This window comes from Neophocaena asiaeorientalis, unplaced genomic scaffold, assembly GCF_003031525.2.
Source record: "Neophocaena asiaeorientalis asiaeorientalis breed wild unplaced genomic scaffold, Neophocaena_asiaeorientalis_V1.1 scaffold177, whole genome shotgun sequence".
NCBI classification, from domain to species: Eukaryota; Metazoa; Chordata; class Mammalia; order Artiodactyla; family Phocoenidae; genus Neophocaena; species Neophocaena asiaeorientalis.
Window position 1 is genome coordinate 19,313,333 of NW_020172779.1, and position 12,938 is coordinate 19,326,270.

At 50.4% G+C, this 12,938-nt stretch overlaps 1 protein-coding gene across 1 annotated transcript in view; it reads right to left on the reverse strand.

Moving 5' to 3' along the window:
- The window catches only part of COL22A1 (collagen type XXII alpha 1 chain), a 233,250-nt gene that overhangs the window by 22,258 nt on the left and 198,054 nt on the right, over positions 1-12,938 (reverse strand). Inside the window, exons 50-51 of the mRNA XM_024741290.1 lie at positions 9,005-9,058; positions 4,688-4,741 (exon numbers count right to left, since the gene is read on the reverse strand). Coding sequence (XP_024597058.1) covers positions 4,688-4,741; positions 9,005-9,058 — 108 coding nt within the window. The remainder of the gene's footprint in view (positions 1-4,687; positions 4,742-9,004; positions 9,059-12,938) is intronic.

Consider the following 12,938-nt stretch of genomic DNA (forward strand, 5'->3'; position numbering starts at 1 on the left):
CCAGCGCACCCTGACCCCTCTCTGTGTCTCACCCGATGCCCCTCGTTCCTGACCAGTTGCCGGACATGGGCCAGGTCCCTGATGCCTGACTGGGTGGCCAGGCCCTTCCTCCTGGTCACTCTGCAGCGAGGGCAGGGCTGCTGGGGCCCGTTCCACAAATGTCCTGGAGGGTGGTGGGGTCTCCCCACGTGTCTCCTGAACTCCCGCTTCTTCCTCATCTCATACCACGTGGCTTGGACCCCCTCCGCCTGGATCCTGCGGTAGGCAGTTCCCTTTGAGACAACACTGCCTTCACCCCAAGTTAGGGCCTGGGCACCTTCCTCGTTCCTGTAGCCATCGCTGGTCCCCCCCAGCAGTTGTGAGTACAGCCAGCCCGGAAGCCTCATACTGGGCCATGGGGCTGGGCCCTCCCTGCACAAAAGAGCAGCTTGAGATATTCTCCCTGAAGCACAAGCCCTCTGAGCAAAGACGAAGCTGTCAGCGGAGCTGACGCTACCATCCGTTAACAGTCAGGCCACCCTGATTGTGGAAGAATCCCCACTTCACAGATGAGGAAGCTGAGTCTCAGAGACGTAGAACACCTGCCCAAAGCCCCACAGCTAGACAGGAATCGGATTTGGGTCCAGGCAGGCCTGCACAGCCCCGAAGCCCTCCCACTTCCCACTGTCCCACTCCCAGGCTCTGCTCCTGACCAGCTGGAACAGCATCTCTGCAGCCCGGGAGTCAGGGTGCTTGCCCTCCTGCTGAGACCCAGGCATCCACAGGACGCTGATCCCGCAGATGAGCAGGGCCTGCCCGCCCTCTCTGCGCCAGCAGACCACGTCCAGGTCCTGGGCCCTATCCCGCTGCACGTCCCGCCCCACCCGTGGTTCCTGCGGCAGGCCTCACGTGTTCACCGCTGCTCCCTCCTGCTGGTGCGCGCTTGCCCGTCGCGTAAATCCCTCCCGGTTACAGGCCTTGCTCTCGGCCAGTCTCCCATCCCAACTCCAGCATCTCAGTCGCCCCTCCCGCTGCCACCATCTACCGCCTTCCTGGCACCTTTCTCTCTGTGCGTCACCTCCTCACGTCGTCACTGCCAGAGCACTGCTCTGGGTGTCCTGCTTGACTGAGTCCCCAGCCAGTGGCTGACACAGAGCCACGCCCTTGTACGAGGGCTGATGCCTGTGCACAGAGGTCAAGGTCAGGGGGTCTGGGGAGCACCTGGGACGGGGCCTTGAATTTAATTTCACTTGTCAACACAAGCCCCACAGACAGGGGCTGCACAGCACAGGGAGTCGTGCACTTCTCCGAGCAGTGCGGAGGCCTCACAGTGAGCGGCAAGGTCCCATCCTAGCCTCTCACTCGCTATAAGGAAGGCTCGAGGCGGGGAGAGAGGAGCAAGGCTGCAGCAGGGGAAAGAGAGGAAAACCCCAGCTGCAGAGCCCCTACCACACATGTGCTGCAGCCACGGGACACACTCCCATTTCAGTGCAATGAAGTCCTGGAAGATGGGATTCATTTTCCCCACTGTATAGAAAAGAAGCTCAGGCCGATCTATCACACAGAGAGTTAGCGGTGGAGCCATGATTCAAAGCCTCTCCAGTGCCACACACTCGACTCTGGGAGGCAGCAGCGTGTGGCCAGACAGGGCCTTCTGAGGCCAAGGCCAAATGCCTCCCAGCTGACGCCACCAGGCCCTTCTCAGACCTTATCTCCTGAGTTTATCTCCTGGTTTCAAAAAGCGAGCGAAGACCCTACTGGGGAGAAGACAGCCCTCTGACCTGGCCATTTGATGAGAGCTGTGGCCTAGCAGCCCCACTGCTGTGTGGCTGTGCTTGTTACCCTGGAAACGCTTTCTCTTGCCAGTTCCTCACCGCTTGGGGGATAAGAATGGGTGGCCTTAGGAAGGAGGCTCTGAAGGTCACTTCCCAGGCCGCAGGGCGGTGCAACAGAAAGGGAAGTCTCAGAGTCTGGGAGGTGCAGGGGAAAAGCAGGAGGAGGGCATGAAGTCGCCTAGATTTGACTCGAGATTGAACCACTGTAACCTCGGAAAAGTCAACTTACCCCTTGGAGTCCTAACATCACCATCTATGAAACGAGGAAAATAAAAATACCACCTGGCAGAGCTCTGCAGGACTAGTCTATGGACAGGGGCTTTACATGCTATTAACTATGATGGAGCAGGGCTGACTTTGGGGTCAGGTCTGGAACTGAACCATGGCTCCCCACTTTCTAGCTGTGGGTCTTGGGTGCTTTACTTCTCTTCACTGGGAGTCAGTTTCCACATCTGTAAAATGAGGGTAGAACCCACTTCTGCAGAGTTGCCGTAAGGATTGAAAAAGAAACAAACAGTGCTCTCCACTGTTCAAAATAGGCCAGTTCCCTTCCCCTGGGGAGGGACAGGGCCTCCTGGGGCCCAGCATCTTCCCCAAATCCAGCCAGTGCAGAGGCAGGGACCCCGGTTGCTCTCCTCCCAAATAATCATGGACAAAAGCACCAACTAAGGGAGCCACACACAATGTCCCAGACACTTGGCTGGGAGTTTCACATGTTTTATCTTCTCCTTTAGTACTCACAACCACCCTATAGAAGTGGGAGCTATTCTGATGCCCATTTCATAAAAGAAGAAACAGAGGTTCAGAACGGTCCCCTGACCCAGGTCACAAAGTTAATAAATGACAAAGTGAAAGCTGAGCCCAGGTCTGTCTATCTCCAAGCTCACACCGTGCCAGCCAGAGGAGGTGGGTGTGCTTTCAACTCCCTGGGTCTCTAACCTCTGTCCCTGCACTGAAGTAGGATTCCTTACAACTCTCTGTTGAGAGGTGGATCTTGCCCCAGCACACTTCCCAGCAAATGGATCTCCGTGGCTGAAAAAAGAAAAATATAACAAAACAAAAGACCCTCCCTCCAGTAAACCAGAAATGACCTTAAAAAAAAAAAATCACTAATTCTGTGTTTGAATCCCCCGTAAGAGGTGGCAGTCCCCATTCTTAGGTTTCTTCTCCTGATGCAGGCAGGTGAAAAGCAAGGAGAGTTGGGAAAAGGAAAGTGTTTTTTGTGTTTTATTTCCTCCTTATTGAATACTAGCCAGGTGAGTTATTGATTTTTTTTTAACAGAAAAACAGATTAAGGAAATAGAACCAGCATTTTGATCTCCCACTTCTTGCCAGATAATTGGATTTTAAGATTTTTATTGAACATCCTATTCATTTCCAAAGAAAATTTAAGGAATTTTGTAAACAGTTTTGAAATTATAAAGGAGTAAAGCATTTAGCGAAAAAACCCCAACAACCCCAAAATACACAGGGTTCATTTTTATAGGTAGGAGAGAGTGAAGACATGCACTGAAGGCTCTGTCAAGTGCGAGCCTTTTCAACAGGCTGTGGAGAAGCTGTAAAACACTGACGATCAAGGCAACCTCTTAGGCCCTGTTTTGGGATTCCTCTAATTGCCATCTAAAAGCTAAAAGGTAGGAAGTCTCTTCTTTTTCTCATGGAGTTTATAAAGTTATGAAGTCTCTTCTCTCTCTCGTGGCCTTGCTTATCTTCTTTCACAGATCACTCTAAGTCCAACTCCTTTACTTGCAAGGTATGTTTCTTTCCTGTTCTGCTCTGTTGTGGATCTTTTATGCATATATATATATAAATAACAGTATACCCCTCCCTACCTCAACATCCCTTCAACATATCCACTGCTAAATGATCATGCAATCTAAGCCATTGGCATCGGGTTGGCCATCCTGACCTTAAAATGGGATCCAAGTTGTTGAGTCTTGTTTTAGAACCCTGTAGAAAACCATGGGGCTTAAAATGAAATGATGATGTGGGTTACATGTGTATATCTATTTGTCCAAATGATACAGTTAAGATTTTTTGATGTGTGTAAATTTTATAGCAAAGAACTTGAAAAGTATTGAGTAGGGGATAGGAAATGAGTAGAGGTAGATATGAAGCAGAATAATGATTATTGAAGCTCAGTGAATGGCACATGGGAGTTCATTTCACTATTCTGTTTACTTCATATGTGTTTGAAATTTTATATAATAAAAAGATGAAATGGTGGTTCTTAAAAAGAAAAAAAGAAAAGGTGTCTGTATATGTTTATATGTATAATAAATAGCCCGACAGCTAGATACAGATTTAGATATATAAATGACAGATGTAGATTTAGATATATAAATGTTGGATTTCATACATAGAAAAAAAGACTAAAAAAACATACTAGAACGTTAACAGAGCTTTACTTCTGTGTTGTAGAATTATAAGTAACTCTATTTTCTTCTCTATAACATTACTTTTCTTACTCTTTCTCTTTTTATTACCATCATCATTTGTTATTGTTATGCAATGAGAATGAGTTACTGTTATAATTGGGGAAAAACCCTTTAGCTGTGAAAAGGGTTCAGAATGAAAATTGAGACTTATTTTTAGGTCCTATCATCCAGAGGAAGTCCATTAAAATTATAATAAATAGGATAAGAACAAAGAAAACTTAGAACAAGTAACAATGGGTACAAGTTTGAAAATAAATTTTACAGCAATGGCATGTGAAAGGACTGGATTTACTGCACGGAAGTACCAAGGTCTTGGAAGAGAGGTACTTCTGGAGTCCAGGCAATCTCAGAGGACCCTACCCACGGTGTCACAGCCAAGTGACTGATGGCTTTATTCTACTGTGGACAACACACACACACACGCTCAGCACTTACAGGGGGACCACGGGCACCCTCCGGTCCTGGCAGACCTGGCTCTCCTGTTTTGCCCTGAGGATAAAGAAGAAAAGAAGAACTTGAGGACAACATTTGCAGGACCTTCCTATTCTCGTCTGCCGGAGCTTCAGAGCATCATACTTCCACCAGCCAGTCTCTGCCCCCTGCCAACCCTACCCTCTGGTACTGTGGTCCATTTTAGTCCATAGAAATCTGCACTGTGTAGCCCTGCCTATTATGTTGTTGGTTTTCCTGGGACGGCGCTGGTTACACAGGTTTCATCTTTGAAACACCCATTCACAGTGCCCCTTCTTATCCTTGGAAGGGCTCTGGTCTGGATGAGAGATTATGTAGACGCCCAAGTTAGAGACCGCTTTATAACTACTCACAAAGCCACCCCGAGGCAGCTGGTGATGACCGCATGGTACAAATGGGGACCTGAGGCTCAAAGAAGTTATGGTTTCATTAAGTTAACAAACAGCAAAGCCAGACTGGACCCCAGCAACACCCGAAAGGAGGCTCTCCTCAGCCTGGCATCAGTGCCTGCTGACAGGGGGCCTGCGGTTTACTGCTGAAGTCCAGATAAAGTGGTGAGAGGTGAGGGAGGGTTGGGGTGAGCCGGGAAAGTGGGTGAAGGGGCACGTGTGCTTGACGGGGAGATGGGCAGCATGCTGGCCCCGCCTCCATGGTAACAGGAGGGCCTACTCGCCCAAGTCCCCCTTCATTTTCACAGCTTATAAACCTGGAGGGCCAGAAGGGGTCCATGGTGGGGCACGGGAGAGGGAGAAGGGCATCCGTGGATTCAGAGTGAAAGTTACAGGGGAAGGAGGATGGGGCACCAAGCTCTGACTTCCGAGTTTGTTTCTTCTTCTGTCCCAGCTCGTCTAAGTCTAGCCGTGTGATCTTGGGGATCATTACCCTTCCCTGGATCTGTTTCTCAGTTGTAAATTCAGGACAGCCTCCCTGACGTAGGTCTTTGTGATCTAGCCTGACTCCTGCCCCACAGGCAAGTGGGACAGCCATCACCGGCCCAGGCTGACAGCAGACAAAGGATAACAACCAGACACTGCTGAGGGTTTTCCATGCGCTGGGCACAACACCAGCGCTTTACACTATAACCCATGAGGGAGGCACTTTGGTTCTGCCCCAGGCAAAACTCCAAGGCACAGAGAGGTTAAGTGACCTGCTCAAGGTCACACAGCTGGGATTCTAATGCAGGCGTTTTGGTTCCAGAGCCTCCGTACTTCAACCTACACTGTAACTAATACTCAAATGCCTCTTATTAAAAATGACAAAATGGGCAACTCTAAAAGCTGCGTATTTACCCATCTATCTGTTATCTATCCACGCATCCGTCATCTGTCTGTCTACTGTCTGTCCATCCATGTCCCCGATGTATAGGGACTTAAAGGAATAAGTCAAAGTGGAAATTAACCACCCACTACCAGTAGGCAGTGCCGCTGTTTCCCAGCCACCCCCTGGCTCCCCGGGAGGGCTCCTGTCACTCTTGATCAGCGCTCACTCAGGCAGAAGGCCGTGCCCAGAACAGCCTTTGGGGCACTTGACTCCGAGGTGTTGAAGGCCCGAGTGCGTGGGAGTTCATGCCCCAACAAGCAACCCCCAGGCAGAAAGGCTGAAGTTGATGAAGAACACCCGAGCCTGCTCCCCGGCAGGCGTGGGACCGGGGAGGCCAGGTGTGCTCCTCTCACATCCTCAGCTGGTCTCCGGGGGAGTGGACCCACGGTGCCCACTGGAACGTCTGCCCACTGGCCTGCCAGCAGCTTTCCTTCTTTCCATTTCCCCACTCTGTCCGTGCTCCTGGGATCTTGTCCAAATACCCCACCTGCCCCCCATCCTGGTCTCCAGGTCTGCTCTCAGGGGACCTCTGGTGCCCCCATTCCTCCGCCAATCTCCTCCCAAGCAGCTCAGAGTGACAAAGGTCAGGATGGCCACACGCTGAGACCCCAGAACGAACGGACAGGTGAGCTCTGGACCACGTGCTGGGGACAGCTGCCGAGCCCCCTCTGCTTCCAGCAGAACCGGCCTTGCCTTCCATGCACTGACTTAGCCACTGCTTACCCAGGGCAGACCTGGCCTTCCAGCCGTCCATACCCAGCGCCTGGCACAGGCCTATCTGGAAAAGGCATTCCACAAACAGAGTGAGTGCAGACCACGGGCCTCGGTTATCCTGTACTGTCAGTGACAGCCTCTCAGGATAATACACTTTCTGCAAAAAAGCTGATTGCCTGCTCTGCGCTGACTGAGCTCTGGGGTCAGCCTTCAGGGTGCGGGTCCCGGATGCTTCATTTACCAGCGGTGTGACCTCGGCCAGCCTACCTAACCTCTCTGTGCCTTAGTTTCCTCATCTGGGCCAATTATGACACCCACACCCCACAGCGGTTTCCTGGGGCTTACACTGGCAAATGTAACGAGGCACGCAGCACCCCCTTGGTGCGCACACAGCAGCTGTCAGCCGCGGTGGCGATACCTGTCCTTCTTTTGCTCCCTTGCCACGTCCTCAGCCTGGCTAACTGCTGCTTGCCCACCAGGGCTGCGCGGCTGGACATCAGCCTTCAGCAGCTTAGATGAGCTGTTGACTTTGCTCGCTGCCCTAAGCTCTTACTTTCCCCTCGGCAGTGCGTCCTGGTCTCGGCATCTGGCAAACAGGGAAAAGCGATAAAGAAGGTACTTCTGGCAGGTTGCATAAGACGCAGAGTGAGTCATAACAGTTACGGCCGCACAAATTAAATGGAGCACAAGTCTTGCTGTGGAGACTGTTATGTAATTCCACTTACTGGTTCTAAAGGCTCTGAGGTTCTAACCTCACCAGGAATTAAAGCTAGAGCAGTTGGAAAAGTAACTTACTAAATTAATGAACAGTTAGAGAGGCCTGATGCATTTAACCAGCTTCTCACCACATCTGATTCGCCAGCAACTCCAGCAAGTTGCTACTATTATTCTCATTCTATTTGAATTGAGACTGAAGCCGGGAGATGCTCTTTGACTCAAGCCGGGTCGCAAAGCCTGTAGGGAGTGAAGCCAGCATCCGAAGCCAGTTTCTTCTTCTGGTTGTGGTTGTAATTTTGGCATAAAATATTTTAATTTAATTTTATCAATAAGCACTGCACACATGGCTCCAAAAATTAAAAAGATAATAAAATAACATACTATGGACCAAAAATTGACGTCCCATCCCTATGTTCCTTGTGCTCAGAATCACCCGTCCTCACTTCCTTCCATGGATGGAAACGACTTCTCTTGGTGCTTCTGGAGTCTCCCAGAGTCCCTTTATGTAAATGCTAGATAAATACACACAGACCCATTTTCATACGAAATAGGGCAGGCTAAACACACTGCTCTGTGCCCTTGCTTTTTTACTCAACAATGTATCTTGGAGAAGTCTCATGTCTGTATCTAGAAAACATCCCCCATCTTGTGCACAGCTGCGTGGTATTTATTGGGTGCACCCCATCAGTAACTGTCTCCTGCTGGTGGGTGTCGGGAGAACCAGGTCTCTAAGCCCCAGGGGCCACCTGCCATCTTCCCCTCGGTGTTGAGGCTGTGGAAGGGGTTTGTGAAGACAAAACTGTTGCTAGGAAATGAAGCTTCAGCATCATCACTCAGCCCAGATCCACACTCACGAGGGGCTGACCGTCCTCAGGAAGGACAACTCCGAGGTCATAGAGGCGGGTCTGAGGAAATCACTGCACACTTCCAGCCAGTAGCTGCTGGGGCCACAGAGACAGACGTCCTCAGCAGCACACAGTCCATCTCACTGTGTGGCCCGGCAGCTGACATTAAAGATAAAGGAAAAAAAAAACCCAACCAACCAACCAAACAAACAAAAAAAAAACAAAGAAAAAAAGAAAGATTAAAAAAAAAAAAACACCTCTATGCCAATGTCGAAGAAAGGACAAACTCGCATCCCCTAGAGACGGCAGGTGAAGCTCAGGCTTTCAGGGGTTTAACAGGCTTTTCGGATGTCAGGTTTCTACTCCAGCCAGTGCTCACCTGCCCAGTTCCCTTCCACATCAATAGGATGGAGGCTGCAGAGGCAGTTAAAAAAAAAAAAAAAAAAGCAGAAAGGGAGGGACAGGAGCCCCAGGATAGAGTTCACTCCCCGAGACTCCGTTTCCTCAGCTGTAAAATGGGGACAGAGGTGTTTACCTTGCAGGGTTCTCAGGAGAAGTAAATGAAGAAATGCACAACAAATAAATGTCACTGTGCCCGGTTCATAGTAGCTCTGGACACAGAGCAGTTGCTTCTGAGAAATGGCTGATCTGGCGTGTAAATGGTAAGAACCTTCGAGTCCCTTACCGGCTCTCCGGGGGGCCCTGGTTTTCCATCTCTGCCTTCTTTGCCTTCTTCTCCCTGCAAGATAAACTCACATTGTTTATCTGGATGAAGACGCTAAGAGGGAGGGAAGGAAAGACGCCTTTCTGCCTGGTGCACAGCTACAGTCACACACAACAGGCGGAACTGGCTTCATTTTTCATGGTTTCTCCCCCAGCACCACGCTTCTGGCTTGGATCTCTGGTTGGCGGTGCCTGGCACACAGTGAAAAAGCAATAAATTGCATTATTATTGCTATAGGTGGAAAGAAGCCCCTACTGGACATTTTCATGCAGTCAAACTTAGGACAACATGGGCTCATCTCTGGGCCTCCTGGGTTGACCACAGCGAGGAGACGGCTTCTGATGGAGATGACAAGGACCCGAGGGGCCTGCGGCAGAGTGCCTATAGCTCCCGGGACACAAGCAGGCGAGGTGAATGACAGCCAGGGCCATGTCCGGGCTACAGGAAGGCCACGAACATGTCACGTTTCTTTCCATGAAATCAAGCTACAAATCCCCCACCTGCTCCCCACCTCCTACTGGCCCACCTCCTGCCCTCAGTAAGACACTGTAAGCCTCATGTTTAATCTAAGAGACCATTCTTCTCCAGGAACCTCTGCCAGATCAGGACAATGATTACAGCATCACACAGACTCAGGTTCCAGTCCTGGGTCACCTGCACTGGGCGGGTTCCAGGGAAAGAAAGCAACGAGCAGCAAGGCAGAGGGGCACCTGAGTCACGCCAGGCAGGGTCTGAACCCCGCTTGAATCAACTATGCCTACGATCTTGGGTGAGTTACTGACATTCTCAGCTCGCAGCGGCCCCTCTCCTAAACACAGATGACAAACCTGTCTGGCAGAGTCACGAGGGGACTCGGAATCAACGCCACCACCTGCAACGTTTAGCAAGCCAGGCATCGGTAGTCGGCGCCAGCAGTGCAGCTGCTCCCGCTGCGGCCGGCACGCGCGAGATCGTGCATCGCTCCTCATCAGTGCCTTTAACGCCAGTGCCCGGGCGCTGGCAGGAAGCACTGAGGACGGTAACGTAAGTTTACTGACCATCCGGGCCGCTAGCCGATGCCCCATGCGCACCCGTAACTCGTTAAGACCCTGCTCCTGGCATGACCATGGTAACGCCAGGTAAGCCGGCTTGGCTGACTCGGAGGCCCCGCGCTACTGATCCTCTTTTCAATTAAGAGTTTAACTCCAGAAACCTTTTCTCCCATGCACGGAGCAGCGGGGGGAGGGTCAGGAGACCCACGCACAGAAGAGAAAGGCAACGTACCCAGGTGAGACACGCGCAGGAAGGAGGGCAGCCGACCCCAGGGGAGCCCCGGGGCAGACACCTGGCTCCCGGAAGCAGCAGGAGCGCCGCTTCAGGCGACGCAGAAGAGGGCTGAGTGCGGCCTCTACTGAATCATCGGGGAAGGAGGTGCGGCTTCTGAGAGATAGAGACTGCTCTCGTCGACTGCCGGATTGCTGAGCAATCCGTGAACTTCTCAGAGCCTCATTTCTTCACCTTTAATAAATTAAAGGGATGTTCACACTTACACTGCAAGGGGAGGAGCTGTAAGGCATATATGAAGGGTCTTTTTTTTTTTTGCGGTACGCAGGCCTCTCACTGTTGTGGCCTCTCCCGTTGTGGAGCACAGGCTCCGGACGCGCAGGCTCAGCGGCCCATGGCTCACGGGCCCAGCATACTCCGCGGCACGTGGGATCTTCCCGGACCGGGGCACGAACCCACGTCCCCTGCATCGTCAGGCGGACTCTCAACCACTGCGCCACCAGGGGAGCCCCCAACAGGTATTTATGATTGTAAATCCCAAGTGCCGCAAGGGGTTATGAAGGAAGTGCTCTCAGAGCATGGCTCTGATCCCCACCTAACCCCACTGGGGAGGTTCAAGGACATCTCCCCGGAGAAGATGATGTCTAGCCGAGACCTCGGGATGAACAGAGGAGTGGGGTGTGGTGAGGATTATGCATGTTAACACGTGGAAAGCTCTCTGCACTGAGCCCGCCCTGTGGTTAGCACAATGTGCGTGAAAGCTGGGATGATTCCTGTTGCCCGGGCAGAGGGAGAGGAAGAGTTTTCTACATAGCGATGACCTGGAGGAAGGCAAAGCTGTTTAGAGTGGCTGGGAGGAAGGGGTGTGGACAAGGCTGGAGTGTCCAGGACAGGGCTGAGAAAGAGACAGAGAGGAAAACAGGGTGAGTTCACGAGGTGCCAGGGAGGTCGTCTCGGCTTTCCTCTGAGGATAACAGAGAGCAGATGGGGTGAGCACTGGAGGGAAAGAAGGAAGGAAGGAGGGAAGCTGGGAGAGAGGAGGGATACTACTAAGAAAATCGTGTACTCATATCTCAGGTCATTTCTCTCTTCTCCAGCACCCTAGGACTTTGATCATAAGGGCTTGGCAGAAAATTCAAACTGGAATTTTCTCTCCGTAGCTTTATTATTCCTGGAATTAAATCAAGTATTTCCTAGCTGCTATGACACACTAGGCTACAGCGTTACATTTTTTACCAACCGGGGTTTCACATCCCAGCCTGTCTTTTAAGACCTGTGCGCCCTGGACAGGTTACTTAACCTCCGGGGTTGTGTGGTTGCAGTGACGGCTACTGGTGATGCCCCGGAAATGCCTGCTCGACCAACAGTAGCACTTATCAGACACTCAAGGAGGAAGGGCTCTAGGAAAACGATTCATGCATCCACATATTTATTTAAGTAATATTTGCCGTGTGCCCACCACGTGTGGGGAACAAAAGCCTGGTCCCATAGAACCCACAACCCAGAACATAACCCCATGATTACCAGGCGCTCTTGGTTAGGTCCCCAGATCCAGCACCCAGTAGGTGCCTAGTCAGTGTGTGCTGAATGAGCACATAGATTAGTGAATAATGGTGGAGGTGGTTACTAATCAAACCATCACGCAAATAAACATGGGGCTACCAGCAGAGACAGGCACTTAGGAAGAAAGGAAAAAGAGACTAAGACAGCCTATCCTAGCCTGGGGGGCAGAGGAAACTTCTAGGAAGTGATGCCTGGGATGAGCTGGAAAAGATCAAAGCATCGAATAGTGAAAGAGGTGACAAGAGGGCATTCTGGGTGGACAGAAAGGCATGTGCAAAGGCCCTGTGGCCTAGAGAGGAGAGGGTGCAGAGTGTTCTGGAAACCAAAAGGAAGCCAGTGTGGCTGGAACAAAAGGACGCCCCGTGGAGGGCAGGGGTGGGGCTGTGTCCAGGAGAGGTCCCAGCTGCAGGCACACGCCAGACGAGGAGCCACACGAGGATTTATTCTCAATGAAGAAGGCAGCACATGGCCTCTCTGGAGCAGCCTTATTACTAACATATTGGAGAGTCTGACCCTGTCGAGAAGTATATTAAATTGAAAAGTCCGGAACAACATTTGTGGAGAGTAATTTTGCAGTATGTATCAAGAACCTTAGACATTATTGTGCTCTGACCAGTAGACTCCACTTTGGGGCACCATCCTATAGAAATAAAATAATAATCTAATGTAAAACAGTAATCTACTGTAAAATAAAAACCTAATGTAAAATAATCTATTGTAGATTTTTAAAAGTTATAAGACTTATGAGGCAACAGAAGAAGAATCACATATATTATGGTACATTTATTGGGTAGAATGTATATAAAATTTATGAGCATTTAATACCAGTGTGGAAAACAGAAAATGTTTATATTATCACAGTTATCACAGTTATGTATGTATGTGTCTGTTGATTGATATGTGTGTGGAGAGAGAAAGAGATGAAAATTTTATTTACATAAGTAAACAACAACAAATACATAAAGGAAGAATGAGACTAAAATTGGCTTTGGTTAGTATTATTTTTCTTCTACCGAAAATTTCCCTAGTAAACATGCTTTGTGTCTACAATGGTGAAATATAGTTTTCT